Source organism: Periplaneta americana, chromosome 11 (genome assembly GCF_040183065.1).
Source record: "Periplaneta americana isolate PAMFEO1 chromosome 11, P.americana_PAMFEO1_priV1, whole genome shotgun sequence".
NCBI lineage: Eukaryota > Metazoa > Arthropoda > Insecta > Blattodea > Blattidae > Periplaneta > Periplaneta americana.
The window spans coordinates 78,346,175-78,364,463 of NC_091127.1; the positions used below are offsets into that span (position 1 = coordinate 78,346,175).

The window sequence follows — 18,289 nt, forward strand, 5'->3', positions numbered from 1 at the left end:
CGACTTTCTCCATAAATTAATAATATGTGATATTCCTAAACTGTGAATGACATTTTAAGTTGTTTACCGAATACCTGGTACTGAACTGTCATCCGCTCGGCAGTAGACCTATAGACAGAGAGAACTCAGCTGACATGTACGTACGTTTGTGCACAGTACTGCCTGCTCAACACGTTGCCACGTCTCTGACGGCAGAATATTAACAAATTTAAGCATGCAATTTTATTTAATTTCACGAAAACGTAATAGAACACACAAATATGTATTTCAACCAATATTAACTCTTTGCTAGATATACCTACTGATGTGATTGTTTTTGTAATTTTACTAACGACATACGCGTATAACACGAATAAAATAAGAGAAAAAAAATGTTTTCTAGGAAAACTATCAAGTTTTGACCCTATGCTGTATGGACATTTTTTGATTCTGTAGACCGTCCCCGACGATTGTGAAAAGGATGGCACTTATACCCCTTACATCCTGTATATTGTACCTCAAGGCAATAGGATATATTTTCAGCGAGAAGAAAAATAGAAAGGAGAAAAATAAATTATGTAAAATATAGTGACACATTGTTAATAGTCTGCTGTTCTGAACATTCAGTATTGTGGCTATCCTGCGTCTTCCCCTTCGAGTTGCAATGACATAAAAAAACATAGTTTTAACTAATATAGTATGAAATTTGAATACATTTTCATAAAATAGTTGTGAATTAATTTTCGAAAAAACCCGTTATACGAAGACTGACTCAGTATAATTTTATTGTAAGGTAGATGTGGATTCCTAATTATTGTAAAAACATAGATCAAAGGCTGAGAATATTCCCAAATTGCGTGTCATGAAAACTAAGACAAATATTAAATCATCTCTTTACCAGATGAAGTATGTTTCAGCATGTTACGTATCTACATGCGACATTCGCAGTAAATTTCTCATAACATTTTCAAGAAAACACGTTTCCTTGTAATCAATGGTTTGTAACGCGTGAAATTCCTCCAAGGTTTATGACTCTCTTTGGAAAAAGGCTCTAAATGGTTACTATAAACAAACCAAACGCTGCTATTACGACCGAAAGCGGGGACATCACTCGTACTTCATTGTCTACTCTCATTCTGCAGAGGAGAGCTTATGATGGCATCTTAAAGTTAGTCCACCCAACCCTCCAGCTAGGCTTAACCCTAAGCCGAGATTTACAAGACAAGCAGAAACTGTAACTGAGGACGTACGTCGTCATTTATTTGCAATCGCCTTCATTGTAATCGGAAACTTTTATTTTAAACTTATATGTAAATTATAATAAATTTAGCTTATTTGTTTATGTTTTCTATGGAGACTGCCTCCAGAGAGGTAACAGAACTTGCGTCATTCCTCTACAACATGATAGTACCACAGTCTAGTATATACAGTCACGAAGCTCAATACGTAGTAAATATGAATCCATAGATAGTTGCTAACCACTAACCACTAGGATCGCTAATATCGCCTTATTTCAGACAATGCGAAGTAGTACCGACACAATCTATTGTTCCTAGCGCCCTCACACTCAAGTTTCGTGACTGTGATAGTAATGTATTTTGGCACAATAATTTAACCAACACAGGTCACGGTGCACACAATGGCAAGAGAGCAGTTTTAAAACTAGTTAAAGCAATTTTGTTGGTTCGAGTCCGTATTAGGTCAAGGATTTTTGTCCGCTTTTAAAATAACGTCTTGTGTTGTCTTAAGTGAATGCCTGACATTGTGTCATTCCACGTCACGGGAAACCACCCATAGGCTACATAAACTTAAGCAAACACGTTAGCCTAAAAAGTTACAAAGGAAATTGAACATAACTGATTATTGCATGAAGTAATAAGGTATCTCGTTGTTCACTTGTAACCGAGTAAGTCGAATTTTATGTAAAAAAAATGTGAATGCTCACTTCGACATCACAGAACTGAAGTAATGATCTTCCAGTTACATTATCAAAATTCTCTGACTCTCAAAAGTCAAAAACTTTGTTTTTCCAATGGATTATATGTAATTCCAACTAATGGGACTTTGCACGTCGCTGCTGTCACACTTTTAGTTGCCAATACGTGCATCCTTGTAACCCTGGTTCTCATTCTATGAGATTCTTAATCCATAAATGTGTTACATTAAAACGTCACGGTTCATAAATGTAACAAAAGGATAATGTTTCGAATTTTTTGTATAATATTCTACATTATTTGGCCATCAGTTTACTGTGTTTGTAGCATAATACTGGTTAAAAATATTATTTTCAGTAGAAGTGTCAATCTAATGTGACCACAATAGGCCTACCTTAAACTCAAAAGGGGACACTTATACTGTAACTGGCAAGTTTATGGACTCCGCTGCACCTTTGCAATGACTTCTAATTTCTGTAAAAGAAATTTTATACCCTAATCCGTTTGCAGAAGTTCTTCTGGTTGTCATAGTTTTGAGGCATCGTGTGGTTCTTCTTCTATTATTACAGCGTCACGTGACTACGGTTTAAAATTTGACGCGAATAGAATCTATCAACTGGCCAAGCGGACTAGTGAGGTTTAGATAAAGTAGCTGTATCAGGGTAGGCATCCTTGGTCCGTGAGTTTTGTTCACAAACATTAACTAGTTCTCGCGTGTCATCCAGTCGACAGTAGTGATGACGTATATTCAATCCCTATCGGCTATACTGTTCATTCACTGATGTTTTACCAAGTTTTACCTAGGGGTTGGGGAGCGCTCTTCCCGGCAAGTAGAGTTTTAGCTAGTTGAAGGGGGTAGTGTTTACTTAGTCTGAAGTAAGTCAAGGCCATATCCTATACAACTTATCCTATTAATCTTACTTCTTAGTAATACAGCTTCTGAGAAAACTTTTTCTATTATTCTTATAACATTTAGTAGGCACCGCAAGTATAAATGTAATTCTTTAATTTTAAACTAATGTAAACACAATTTAGATATTGTTTCAAATGTACCATATATAATTACAGAAACAAAGAAAATTATAGATAGTGCCTACTCATAACACAAAACTACAGCCTAATCACAACACTCTTATTGGACATATTTTTCCGCTCATTGAATTTCCTTAAGATGTTTCTTATTGTTTTCTCCAAGGAATTGATGAAAACAAGGAAACCGTATTTTAAATTAAATTTGGTAGGTAACAGTGCCTTCACTATGTCAACCTTTAATTCTTTTTCTTCAAAATGTATATTTGTTCATTCTGGTATACCGTAATCTCTTTCTTTAGGACACTGGTTTCAGGCAGAGATAAGCCAAATTGTACAATTTTAAAAACGTTTCTGAATAACAACTGTTGAATGGAGAAATGCTGGAACATTTCTAGCACTCTCATACGAACTCCTTTCCATTCAACTGAGTGATTTTGCACTAGCAAATTACTTCACATAAACATGTTCATTGAACATGGCTTTGCCATCAGTGTTGGTATCACTAGAAACTTCTATGCATATTTCAACATCATTCTATTCTGGGACATCGAAGAACTATTGGAACACTGGCATGGAAGTCCAAAACGTAACGTCTGGGTCACATTAGTTAATCTGATAAATTTCTTATTGCTTTGAGTCCATTTTATGATAAGGGTATGTCATCTATATTAATAAAATATCATACCAATTATTCTTCTCCCAACAAGCCAAGATCTCCGTACCAGAATATCCAACATTATCGTAATCTACTTCACAGATTCAGCCATTACGTGTTATTTTTCCTTCTCATGTGAGAATGCTGAACGATCAGGCATTCACAAGTAGCGTGACTCGTGGGATCGTGTATTCAGCGGAAAACAAGGCCATCACTTAAAACAACACTCGCATCCAATAAAGAAATTAAACTCCACATTCCTCCTAAGAATCGAACACAGGTTCATCTGATTTTTGGCCGAACATACGTCACTTGAGCAGCAGAATATCCGTGAGAGAATGGTTTATCGCGCACGTCCTGCGATAACAATAGAAAAAACGAGCCCAATTTACGAGTATCATCCCAGAATGTGCACGAATATAGGAGACGATCAGCAGAAAAATCGACTCAGAATTTTGGACCTCATGAATAAAACTGAAGTTCAGAGTGCTGAAGATAGAGCTAACACAGTAACTTCTGGTCAGTAAAATATGAATTTAATTATTAAGACGCAGTGTCCACCTCCCGTTGTCGCTCATTTTCAAATTATGTTCACTTAATGAGACAGAAGTTCTAAAATAAGCATAAAGTGTGAACTTGACAGGAGTAAAAATCTCTTTAACGACATTAAAGTATTATATTCATAAAATATATGGGAATAAGAAGTGAAAAATACACGAAATTGAAAACCAAATGGAAAGGCTATACATAGTGGAACCACAAACTAGTTTTTCAGGTAAAGTTATAAAAGAGGAATTTTAACATGCACTCTGATAATATTAACATACATTATTTTAAATTTAAGATTTTAATATATTTCACATTAGAAGGTTGAGGATAACAGACAGGGTTTGGAATTGAACGGGTTACATCAGCTTCTTGTCTATGCGGATGACGTGAATATGTTAGGAAAAATTCCACAAACGATTAGGGAAAACACAGAAATTTTACTTGAAGCAAGTAAAGCGATAGGTTTGGAAGTAAATACCGAAAAGACTAAGTATATGATTATGTCTCATGGCAAGAATGTTGTACGAAATGGAAATATAAAAATTGGAAATTTATCCTTCGAAGAGGTGGAAAAATTGAAATATCTTGGAGCAACAGTAACAAATATAACACTCAGGAGAAAATTAAACGCAGAATAAATATGGGAAATGCCTGTTATTATTCGGTTGAGAAGCTTTTGTCATCTAGTCTGCTGTCAAAAAATACGAAAGTTATAATTTATAAAACAGTTATATTACCGGTTGTTCTGTATGGTTGTGAAACCTGGACTCTCACTTTGAGAGAGGAACAGAGATTACGGGTGTTTGAGAATAAGTTGCTTAGGAAAATATTTGTGGCTAAGAGGGATGAAGTTACAGGAGAATGGAGAAAAGTTACACAACCCAGAACTGCTCGCATTGTATTCTTCACCTGACATATTAAATCCAGACGTTTGTGATGGGCAGGGCATGTAGCATGTATGGGTGAATCCAGAAATGCATATAGTGTGTTAGTTGGGAGACCGGAGGGGAAAAAGACCTTTGGGAGGCCGAGACGTAGATGGGAGGATAATATTAAAACGGATTTGAGGAAGGTGGAATATGATAATAGAGACTGGATTAATCTTGCACAGGATAGGGACCGCTGGCGGGCTTATGTGAGGGCGGCAATGAACCTGCGGGTTTCTTAAAAGCCATCTGTAAGTAAGTACTCTGATAGTATTAACATACATTATTTTAAATGTAAGGTTTTAATATATCTCACATTATTTATTTTATATTTTAACATCAAAAACCTGTACTATGCATACATATATCTCAAAATGCAGGAACGGGCTTTAAGATTTAGAGACAGGAAGAAAAAGATAACAATACAGCGTAGTTTTACGAGGAAAGGGAAATATTTAGACCAAAAAAAGAATCTTTTACAGAAAAAAATGTTGAACACATTCCATGGAATGTGTAGCATTGAACAACTCCACGACAAAATAATGTACTTGGATGAGAACTAAAGAAATCAAGTTTAAAGCCGAAGAGGAGAGGTTCGAACACGAGTTACTATTAATCACAGTGAAACTTCCGGTTTTCAGAATTTTCTTACCATTTCAACTATTATTGACCTCAACAATTCGTAATCGAAACAGTTGCAGCTGCGAACCCGAGGGCAAGCAATACAGAGAATTCACGTTCTCGATCAGAAGAAGAGTGTCCTCTCTCCCACGTCGATAAGGTCAACATTACATTAAGTAAGCATGGAATTACCAACTTTACATATGTCGGACAGGTGGCTGTGGCCGCAACCTGTTTATTGTCGGATTGAAATGTCGCACTGTGACAATTCACAGAAATTTCCTGTAAGATGTGTATCAGAATCATTACAAGGAATCCGTTACACTAAGAGTTCGTTATACAGAGTGCCACGACTTCTGTATACAGTGTGTCCAGCATTAACTTACGCCCCACTGAATGCTCCTCGCGATGAACAAGTACAAATAAATGGAACACTAAATTATTGGGCTTACACAAAGAAATTTGGATAATACGTAACTCTACTAACGAGGAGAGTCATTTTATGTAAACAAAATACAAGGAAAGAAATTTCTGAGAAGATAAAAGGCTAAAATAACAAAGATTAAAACAGAATACCAGTACACAAGGAAAGAACTAAATGTTCAGGTACCAAGGGGTGCATACTAGTTCGGTCCCATCACATAGACACCTGAAATATACAGTATTAATTCGGTCCGTGGTTCAGAAAGGTACAGTACTAATTCGGTCCGAACTAGAATGTTTTAGAATAGAATAAAAGGTTTTATTTTCGCTGGCAGAGTTAAGGCCATAAGGCCTTCTCTTCCACTCAACCAGCCTTAATACAATAATCTACATATTTAAATTACGAATATTTGGACTACACTTAAAAGATTCTCCGGTAACATTTTTCAATTAAATTTTAACGTCTAGTACATACTTAAATTTAGATAAACCTGTAAGATAAAGTAGTAACTTAATTTATGAGCTAGTTTAATTCAATCAATTATAATTAATTTGAGATAGCTAGTAAAATGATGATAATTAATTTAATATAAATTTACTAGAACTATGTTACGTGGAGAAAAAATATATTTCTATAATGAGAAAATTAATTAATTAATTAATTAATAATAATAATAATAATAATAATAATAATAATAATAATAATATTCTCATATTAATGTAATGAAATTTTGCCATTAGAGGTTTTGTAGTCTATTTAGAAAAATTAATGATAATAATAAGAATAGACAGATGTTAGTTTCATTATAAGTAACAAATGTTAATCAATAATTAATCTGTTAAGCAGAAATTTATGTAATTTTGACCTAAATGAAGTTATTGTCCAATAACCCCTTACATCACTCGGAAGCGAGTTCCAATTTCTAGCAACTGAAACTGTTTAAGATGAAGAATATAAAGATGTCTTGTGGTAGGGTATAACAAGTTATATATTATATCAAAGAGACTGTTACAGTATATATTACGAACTAGCTGTAGTATCTAATCCAACATTTTTTCATGTTGGTATGATATCGATACTGACATGCTTTGATGTTGGTAGTGATACCGATTCGAACTTGGTTCCATAATGTCGTACCTAACTGTCATTTCTGTCACTGGTAAACATTCTTTCAGTAATCTTCACAACGATGGCCGGAGAAAAAAAAAGTGTCTAAGAAGTTTTGACTAAGGTTTATACTGTACAATGAACATGATAATCAACATTTTAACCATGTCTTAAGGAAGAGGTAGACAATTTTGCAGTTTACTCTCTCGAGTCACGAATTTACCTGTCCCTGCCTTATGACAGTCCTAAGCCTGCATACAATGGGAAGGAAAATTATTTCCAACCAGTACTGCTCTATTTTCGATCCAAGACCGAACTAGTACTGTTAACTTAATGACCCGGGACCGAACTAATATTGTTTACTTCTTGGCTCCGGACCGAACTAGTACATATTTTTGTCTCCGGTACCAAGAGTCCCTAAAACAAAAGAAGTAACGAAGATAGCATTTCTAAGCATTTCTAAATAACATACTGGGAATTATTTTTAAAGGTAATCGAAGTAATGAACATGTGAAAGAGCAATTTAATGTGTACCTAAGGCATTAGTGGGCTACTGCAAGCATATAGAGAGAATTGAAGAAGTTAGAAAGAAATATTGTGAAAAAATAATTTATCATGAACTACCGTGAAGAAATGTCAAGTCTGCTGTAAGAATGGAAAAAACAGAATGTGAAAAATTATTTTGTCGTACCTATTGTAGACTTGGAAAAAATGGAAAGAATGTGAAGAAAAATTTATCGTGTCTCTTGCAAAATTAAAAATAAAATTTAAAAAATGGGAGAAAATACTTGATTGTATCTCTTGTATAATTGGAAAAAAATATATAAATAATGTGATACAATAGTTTATTTTATCTGCTACGGACTTGAAGTAATAAAAATATGTGAGAAATTAATAGTTTACCATCTCTCTTGTAAGTTAGAAAAAACTGAAAGAATGTGAGAAATTAATTTATTATTCTCTTGTAAGCTTGGCAAAAATAGCAAGAATATGAGGAAATAGTATAGCGTATCTTTTGCGGGCTTAAAAATAGAAAGAATATAAAGATTAGTTTATCGTGTCTCCTGTAGGCTTGAACACACTGAAAGAATGCGAGGAAGTAGTGTATCGAGTCTCTTACAAGGTTGAAGAAATAGAAAAAATTTGAGAGAACAGCTCATCGTGTCTTCTATAGGCTTAAAAACAGAAACAATGTGAGATCTCTCGTAGGCATATAAAAACAGTGAACAAAAAGTCGGACGTTTAAGGAAAAATTGGAAAGAAGAGTGCACTTAAACAAGTAGTAAGAAACTTACGCAAAGTAGTGGCCGTGAAGTCGATTATGATGATGATAATGATGATGATGATGATGATGCATCCCCTATATACGCATTAAGATTAAATATATGCAACGTGTAATTAAGTAACCACTTCAATATAGACTTCATGAGAGAGAAAGGATAGTGAATCCGATGACAAGAAAGTCAAACCAGAATAGGCAATCAAAAATTGTAGAGGTATAAACGGCAAAAGAATATGTAGAAAAATAAATTGTAGCAACAAGAACTTAATATTATTGCACAAGTTGAAATTACAGACACTCTTTCAATGCAAGTCTAGATGTCACGTCTACAATGACAATCTCCGATAACAAGTCATGGCACTGAAAACTTAGTTACCAACAACGATTGTATTGTATTGTATTTATTTACATTCCATGGTATTCGTACATCGCTTCACAGCTAGAATAACGATATAATTAAATTTCAAAAAGTTGCTAAACAAATATGGGTAACAGCGATAACTTCTGCTTAGTTCTAACTCCATTTATGGCTCTTTCTGTTAAACATCCACATTAATATTCTCAACTAACAATCACAAGTGGGGGGGGGGGGTCTCTCTATTTGTGTGATTAGCACGATTCACGCTCATCGGTTAAAGCAATACACAACAAACTAAGAATAAAGAAAAGAAATCTCCATTTCCTACCGGAATTCGAACCCAGGTTGAATTTATGATCAAAAGCGTCTACGCCGTCTTATATAAACATTCTGGTGCTTGGAGAATAAATTACACTTATTAACTAGTATAAGGTGTGTCAATCCACCTCAGCAAATAAATATTTAAAAATACACGTGAAACAAAAAAGAATCGAGAGCAAGGTCGTTGGCACTGGGAACAGCTGAAGGTCGCAATGAACCTGCTTGTCCACCCCAGTCCCCCCAAAGGAACCCCGCCCTAAAGAAAGTTGGACATTCACGTAAAAGCAATCTATGTACAAAGACTATTTTAAGTTCAATGTCAGTTTTTATCTTACATAGATATCTGAAAGTCATAAATAATTTTTATACGAAATTTATTTCCGCACATTTCCCAATAAATCCATCTACAGAAGAAGAAATGACATACCGGCAGTAGCGGCTGGTGACCGAAATCCTCGGTGAGGCCTGTAGCAAGTAGTTTAAGCAGGCTACCCTCCATACAAAATGTTTATTATTGATGATACTTTATTATGATTGACATTATTATTATTATTATTATTATTATTATTATTATTATTATTATTATTAATGAAAACATGTCAATCTTCAAATAAGTTGCTATGCTGTGAGTTAATTTTTATAAAGCAACGAATATTATGCTCAAATGAAGAAAATGTGATGCAATTCCCCTGGAAATATTTTTCAGATAGCTGAAGTTTCAGTAGGCACATTATTCTCTCTTTTTTGTTTCTTTTTGCTTTGTATTTTGACAGCAACAAGCACGACCAACAGAAAAGGTCATTTCGCACCACATTACCAAATACCCATATATGTTACTCACACCAGGATACATTGAAAGCTCGCGTTTTAAGATTATCTTTCTGAAAAAATTGTCAGTGATGCTCATGAAAGGGAAAATGTGAAATATGTTAGTGAAACAATGAGAGAAAACCCCTTTCAGCTTTGGTTTTATCTACCACAAATTAAATTCCGTCATCGCTGAGATTTGAACTGGAGTCCGCCGTCATCGTAAGCGAGCACTCTGTCAACTCAGATATAAAAGACGAATATAAATCTATAATAATCTTAATATATAAAAGTGAATGTGGGTATGTGTTATGTATATTTTCAGAAAAATAGTAGTTTTCAGTGAAATTTCAATTTTCCTACATAGTTTTCCTATTTTACAAAATCTATTTGTCGTCAGTTTTAAGAACTAATGGCTTTTCAGAATAAAACAAAACACACACACTACAATAAGCAATATTACACGAAGGCCATGACCTGCAGGATTGCTGACATATTTAAAGAAAATCAGAGCAAATTATGTGACATCATAATGGCAACAATATGTCGATCTTCATTTATACAATTTTTATAACATCTCTATAATTGGTTATTAAAAACTTTCAAGACTACTAAAAATACTTTACAGGTCTGATTCTGTAGTGTGTAATTTTCTGAGTATAGCTGTGTATTAAAAAGTACGAAACTTGAGGTGGTTTGATGACATTGTCACCATTAAAAGTGAAATATTATTATAGTTAAAGCCATGATATGAGTATTTGTCAGTGATATACATACTCCCACATGAAAAATCCACTAATCATCCTGGCATTTTTACTCGCGTTTTTGCTTTTAAACTCAAAAACTGAAGATGGGTAGGTTCAAGAAAAAGTATTTTGGCATAAAAAACTGTTCAGAGAGAGTATGTTTCATTATTATGGAAGCAAATAACTTTTAAAATAGAATAACTCTTCTCGGGCAGGTGAGTTGGAGATTAGCTTCCAAGCTTTCGACGGCTAGCTCTGCCATCTACTTCATCCCTGAAGAAGATGGCAGAGCTAGCCGTCGAAAGCTTGGAAGCTAATCTCCAACTCACCTGGCTGAGAACCCGAGAAGAGTTATTCTATATCAAACGCCGGGAAAGCCTCAAGTCATACAAACTTTTAAAATGACTGATAGGCATATTCTTCACTGAAAATAAATCTGAAAAATTTTTATTTGAACTTCTAATGTTTAGTTTACAGCATTTGCTGCACAAGCCACTAGTTCACGTATAATATGAAAATGCAATCTTCTATAGTCAATTGTTTTTTATTATTGCCTGTTGTATTCAACATAGACATTCACGAGGCCATGGAAATTATAACGCGAAATTAAATAACATTGTTGATACACATCATGAAGGCTAAAACCAGATAATTCATGCAGTCCAGGACCGTATTATGAAGTTCCCGATGTAGTTTTAGGTAGTGAGCAGACTGTTTTATCCAACTGAATTCTTGAATTCTTTGAAACCACAAGGATTGCTACCATATAATTTAATATTTAATATTGAATTACCAAAGCATTATTGCGAAATATTGACCCACAAAAAATTATTCAATGGAACAAGAATTGGTGTGAAAAACTCATTCAAAACGTAGTAATAGAAGTGAAAATATTAACTCGCAAACGGAAGGAGAAGATGTTTTTATCCCACGCATTCCTATGGCACCTACTAACATGCCTTTTGATTTTAAGTAACAGTAATTTCAGTGCGACTAGCATTTGTAATGGCCATATTAAAATTAAGCTCAAGGACAGTCGCTCAACGTTGCAGACATTAATTTAAAAACCCCGTGTTTTTCACATTCTCAACTATATTTTATACAAAGAAGTAGGAAAAAAATATTTTACACACATCAAAAAGCACTTCAATGATACTTTTGTCATATTTCTAATGTAGTATGTGAATGTACGTAAGGCGACTCAAAATAACACTGTATTAATTCTAAAATATACGTCTTTCAAAATATTGTTGTTCATGTCAGAAAATGTGTTACTGCGTAATTCTAGCTGTATAATCAAGTTGCCAATGTAATATGTTATGCGTTGTGCAAATAATATCTTAGTTAAAAAAAAAACAGTATACGTCTCTCGGAATATTAGTCTTCATGTTAAAAATGACATATTGCGAGTTTATATTGTATCTGTATTCTGTGTATAAAATAAGAATTAATATAATATGTTCTGAATTTGTGATATATATTTTCTCAAGTCATAAAAAATAGGCGTAGAGCGGTCAAGAGGCAGAAAATCTTCCAATATAAATTACATTGTATAAGTATATATTGATTCTTTGGTACGACCGATAGAGAGATAAATTTTGGCTCTCGATGACACCCCAACGGGTTCAGACTGGGAAAGAGGGAATTCCCTGTTTATCGTCAGCTGTCTCTGAAATTCAAGTGAAAGCACATACAGACATTAAATTACGTGAAATGCACAGCTTCAGATCAATGTACAGATCTTATAATTATTTTATCTCTGCCTTTGTGCAACGTCACATTTGCGGGGAATGAAAGGAGACGTCAGAAAGGTTGCAATGATTTTTAATACGTTGACTCCCATGACTCAGTTAAGCCACTTGAAATTTAACAGTCACTGACAGGCAGAGATAAAATGTAAGATCTGTAGAACATTGATACAATGCTTTAGTGGGCATATAGGGACCAAGAGGTGTATTTTGTTTTGCTGAACTTCAAGACAATGCTAATTAATTTAAAGTTTGTATGACTGTAACATATATATATATATATATATATATATATATATATATATATATATATATAAAATTTTATATATGTTCGTTTGGTTTTATTTTATTTATAGTTTGATTTTTTATTATTTTATTTGTATTTCTGGTGATGTGGAAGAGAAGGCCTGGTGGCCCTAACTACGACAGAATAAATAAATAAACATACATACATACATACATACATACATACATACATACATACATACATACATACATACATACATACATACATACATACATACATACATACATACATACATACATACATACAAATTTTAAAACATTTAAAAGTAAGGCACGTGATGAAATGTTTTCTTTCGTTGCCTGATCTGCAGTTGTTTTAAATTGAGTTAATACTTTCAGGCATTTGACTAAGAAATTCATTAATTCATGTAAGTGACGCTATGTAAAGATTCATCTTTATGGACGAGGAAAGCTTATTAAAGACAATTCGTTTTGGTTGTCTACAGTTGAGTTTCTGAGGTTTCCGAAAAGTCTAACAACCAGTTTAATTTTAAAAAAGGAGCAAAAAGACAACCCGGGCAACGCCGGGTGTGTTCAGCTAGTATTATAAATATTAAATATATCGATCACTATCACACTATCGTCTAGCTCCGATAATTGTGATTGTATGTTCCGTGTCGCCGCTCATGGAGTAATTATGAACATTAAACATTCACAAGTAGCAGGATTTACTGGTTGTGTGGTAAGCGCGGTGCATGATTAAGACAACATAGGACGAGATCAACACAAGAGAGACAGTCCCATGGGAGGGAGAGAACTCTCCAATTCCCTACCGAGATTCTAGCTGAGCCCCGCTAGGTTTGCAGCTATAACCTGAGCTACAATCGAGGGCAATGAATCGCTACAACATAAATTATTATCAGTAATTTTCTCAGTAATAGAACTGTTACATTGTCCATCAGATTTTAGAGAGTAACACAAAGAAATATTTGTACATCGTCACTAGAAATGGTTAAATTCCGGGTAAGTTTGCCATCGAGAATATTTCCGGGAATATACCCCCAAAAATTCCCAGTCACCAAAATGTAAAAGATTGTTAAAATTAAGTATTATTATTGAAGTAACACTGAAAATTGTGACAACTACAGATTTTTCTCGTATGTAAAACACAGAAAAGTACTAAATATGGACACAGAGGACTTCCTTTTTTTTTTAAATAATTATTATCTGTTTAACAACTCTACAAAAAATGTTTTTTTTTTCCACTGATCAACAATTTTATTGTTGGTTCAGATTGGAGTTACAATACATACATACATACATACATACATACATACATACATACATACATACATACATACATACATACATACATACATACATACATACATAAACACGTTGCTGTTGTCGCCTTAGGCGCTACACGCAGCTCCGGTTCCGAGATAAATGGATGACCCAGTATATATGTCAGTGTAAAAGGCCCTCAACTGGACGGAGTTACGCAATAATAGGCCAACCGATGATTTAAAAAAAAATGAGATATTTGCACAAATATGTCGATGGCAGAGTAATTTAAGTCGGAAAAAATCAAGAATGCTATATCTGAATTTTGCTGCTATTTATGAGCAAAAATTCGTTATTGCATAAAATTCATTTATTTTGCTTTGAAATATTAATTCAACTGCTGGTCTCTTATTAAAAATCGATTAGACTTTTTTGGTATTACTTGTTTTATTTTTTTGTAATACTATGAATGCTGTATACTTCTTGCACAAAATGTTTATAAAAGAAAACATTTATTTCAATGGCCAGTATCTCAAAACAGGTTTTTGGCGCTTGCTAATCACCGTCCAATTGCAGGTCGGCAAAATGTCATCATGATGACGAGAGTTGTGATGTCAGTGAATGCAACCCACTACACACAGGGAGGATCAGAATGAAATAAGGGGCACTTATGTTTCAGTAATGATGTACAAAAATGTCACAGTCTTGAGGTTTTACTAAACTATTCATAATTTACATAAGCTGAGCATTTACGTTGGAAAACAATAATACAAGAATTTCATTCTACCAGAATTTTTACTGTGCCACAAGTATCTAATGTCATTTTCACAAACGGTTACGGTTGCTCCATTAGAAAATGAGTTTTCGTCTGTTTAAAAGGGATCTTTTTTATATTTTACAATTTTAGGTTTTGATAACATATAAAATGAGCACAAGCTTCTATGCTGATAGAAAATGAGCAAAAGGATGGATATTTTGCTTTTGGAATTATTATTTTAAATAAACCTAAAATTGATAAACAGTTGCATTGTGTTTTCAAATGTATAGTCGTAAATTATTTCTTCCATTCAATGTCTAACAAGGCAACAGGATCAAAACTTCAACAGTCTCCTGATGGAATGCGGGAATCATGTAATTATTGTAAATACTTGCTACATTCTATTTGCTATGTTTTCCTTAGGTTGTAGCTTGTAACATTTGCCAAAGTAAAGTAAATTAAGAACAGTAAAACAAATTCCAAGTCTGGGAATATTCACAAAAATCATCCGGGAATATTCCCAAATAAATTTCTTCCAGAAGGAATATACCCGTTGAGAATATTCTAACATCCTAAAACTCATCTTATGTCTTAATGAGACTCCATCCTTTCTTAAAAACATATGTTTTCATTACGCTTATAGGTTAATATATCTTCCAAGAGACGCTCTTGTACAGATTTACAAATTAAATCAACAGTTTATTGTACAAACGCATCCGACTCTCTGAAGCACAAAGCACATGTATAAAGTCACGACATAATATACTATAAAATGCACAGTATCACATTCGCCCTCTCTGCATTTGCTCCTATATTCTAAATAAGTTACAAACTGGACAGAACGATCAGAATTGATTACAAAGCGGCACACAAGCACACATACATGAAAGCAATGGCCCGAGGGAGCGTTCTTTCGGAGAGCAGCATGGAAATGGATTCGACGCCGGCCGATATCGTTTTTCAATCGGTCCCAACGGATCACAGTCTTCACTTTTTTTTTTTTTTTCAATGTCGCTTGATATATTGATACGGTTATACGAGTAATGCAAAAACCGCACTTCGAACCGTACTGACGATACAGTGTAATATGATACTATTGAAATGTTTCCGAACGCATAAAGTTCTATATTATTACTGGTTGTCTAAATGGCGTGCACTCTGCAAATGAAATGCCTACAGGGTTTATTCTTTATTCTTATTATTTGTTAGAACACAATCATTATTACAATCAGCAATATAAAATACTATTGAGCTGTATATTAGATTGATGTATAAATGGTAGAGCTTTTTTATATTAAAATCAAAATTATTTATGTTATATAAACAAAATACAAAGACTAATCAATATATTCCCCTGCATTGCTAATGGCTGACTCCCAACGCAGTAAAATATAAGATTCTCAAGAAACAACATTATGATAGCTATTTTATGTACAATCTCAGGATAAAAATGGCCTGATTCTTGAAGATCCTTACAAAGAGCGATTCACACCGTAACGATTTAACAACAGTTTTCACCCCGGTGTTATTTGAATAGTACAGGATGCTATTTCACAACTAATGCAAAACACATGAAATTAGTATGAAAATGAGATCAAATTAATGCCGGCAACTGACTTCAGCCGAGTATTGTAATGTAATATGATGCATTCGCTAGTCAGTGGAGGAAAACCAGCGCCGAGCCGAGCTGCTCAATGTGAGCAAGAGTGCTTCATTCTGTTGTCTATTTTTTCGCGAATTCCTTTCAGTGTTACATTACAAGTCAGTACATATATCAGCGAGCCGCGCAGCGAGCACAACTTGAATCACACAGCGGATCAGAACGCAAATCTATTTGGATAAAACTAATAACTTCTCTCCTATATAACAGATTTGTATTAAACTTCGTACAGGGGTTATAGGTAGCATATATTTTTTGTTTACAAACTCTGATTGCGTTTTTATAAGAGGAACTACTCCCTTATAGGGGGACAGAATTAATAACTTCTCTACTATTTGACGGATTTTTATTAAACTTTCCACAGGAGTTACATTTATGTAAGAGGAACTACCCTTTTATACGAAGTGTTTTAGAGAAAATTAATAAATTCTGTCCTATATATCTGTAGAAGATATTCTAATGAACTTTTATATTGATCACCGATTTCTTGATTTTTCAAAATATTCCATAAGTTCGATGCGCCATTAACACTTTTGTATCTATATAGATTCGCTTGCGAACATCGTTTCTGGTTTTATCTCTTCTTTCACAAATAACACCATTCCATAAGAATGAAAGCAATACACGCGACTTCCATATCCGATATCTCAAACGAGAATTAAAATGCTACACTTTGTAACATTTGCTCACTGTGAACATTACATCACAGCACTCGGTTCAAGTTAGTCGCTGGCTTTAGTCATTAAATAAGAAATACGATGCAGTACGACAATCACGATTACGACAATTCTTCGCAAGCATTCCAATTCCTCTGTGATATAATTTAATTTTGTAAATCGTATCTTTGAGATATATAAATATTTTTGTCAATAACTGGTATCTAAACTGGTCTTTCTTTCACCGTCCTTGGCAACCTAAATAATGTCTCTATTTACAGCAGTGAATTAAACGTTTTTTTTTTCTCTTTTTTCTACTGCTTTAACTGTTTGTAGATAGTTTGCTTGCTCGTAGACTACAAAGTTCAGGATTCGGATACTGTTGAGGAATTTTTTTTTAAATTATTGTAGGCTATGCCGATAACTTTCGTTTACATCATTCTATTTTGCTGCACGATTTATAAATACAGTATTTCGATAGTCATCGTTGTTTTCAAGAATGTTACGGACTTTTTTACTAGTTTTTAAATTCATTTTTGATGTGGTCTTACTATGAAACTCAACAATTCCTCTGAGGAAGAGCATTTCTGCAGCCTGTATTCTGCTCTGATCTCTGGCTGTCATGATCCACATTTCACTTCCATATAATCCAGCTGGTACTGCCATAGGTTTATAAAACTTTATCTTTATGTCCCTTTGGTTTTATTTGTTAACGTTTTTTAATAGTTCCACACATATTGTTAACTGTATCTATTTTGTGACATATATATTTTCCCCTGATACGATATTTGACATCTAAGGAAGTTGAAATTAGATACTTGCTCTATAACTGTATCTCCATAACAAATATATATTCATATTCAATTACGAAGTGGAGTTTGTAGCAACATAAGATTTTATCCTTATACTTGTTAAAATATTATATTATGATTTTATTGTGTGTTTCAGCTGCCTTCTTTTATGCTGGCAATTCCAAGAATCCCAGTTCATCAGGATTTAGGATAAACGACGAAAAAGGATCGTAAGTACTAGTAATTAATTGTTCTAAATATACTAAAAGTGATTATAAACTTAGAATTTGCACAACTAATATTGCATGTACATAAATCGTATCAGAAACCTATTGCTAAGCACCACATGTAATTTTTCCATTAACAAAGATAAGGTCCAATGCAAATAGTCCAATGAGCTAAAAGG

General features: G+C 33.8%; 1 protein-coding gene across 1 annotated transcript in view; it reads left to right on the plus strand.

Moving 5' to 3' along the window:
• LOC138709111 (protein Skeletor, isoforms D/E-like) overlaps nucleotides 1-18,289 on the plus strand; it is a 316,549-nt gene that overhangs the window by 138,136 nt on the left and 160,124 nt on the right. Inside the window, exon 3 of the mRNA XM_069839643.1 lies at nucleotides 18,041-18,113. Coding sequence (XP_069695744.1) covers nucleotides 18,041-18,113 — 73 coding nt within the window. The remainder of the gene's footprint in view (nucleotides 1-18,040; nucleotides 18,114-18,289) is intronic.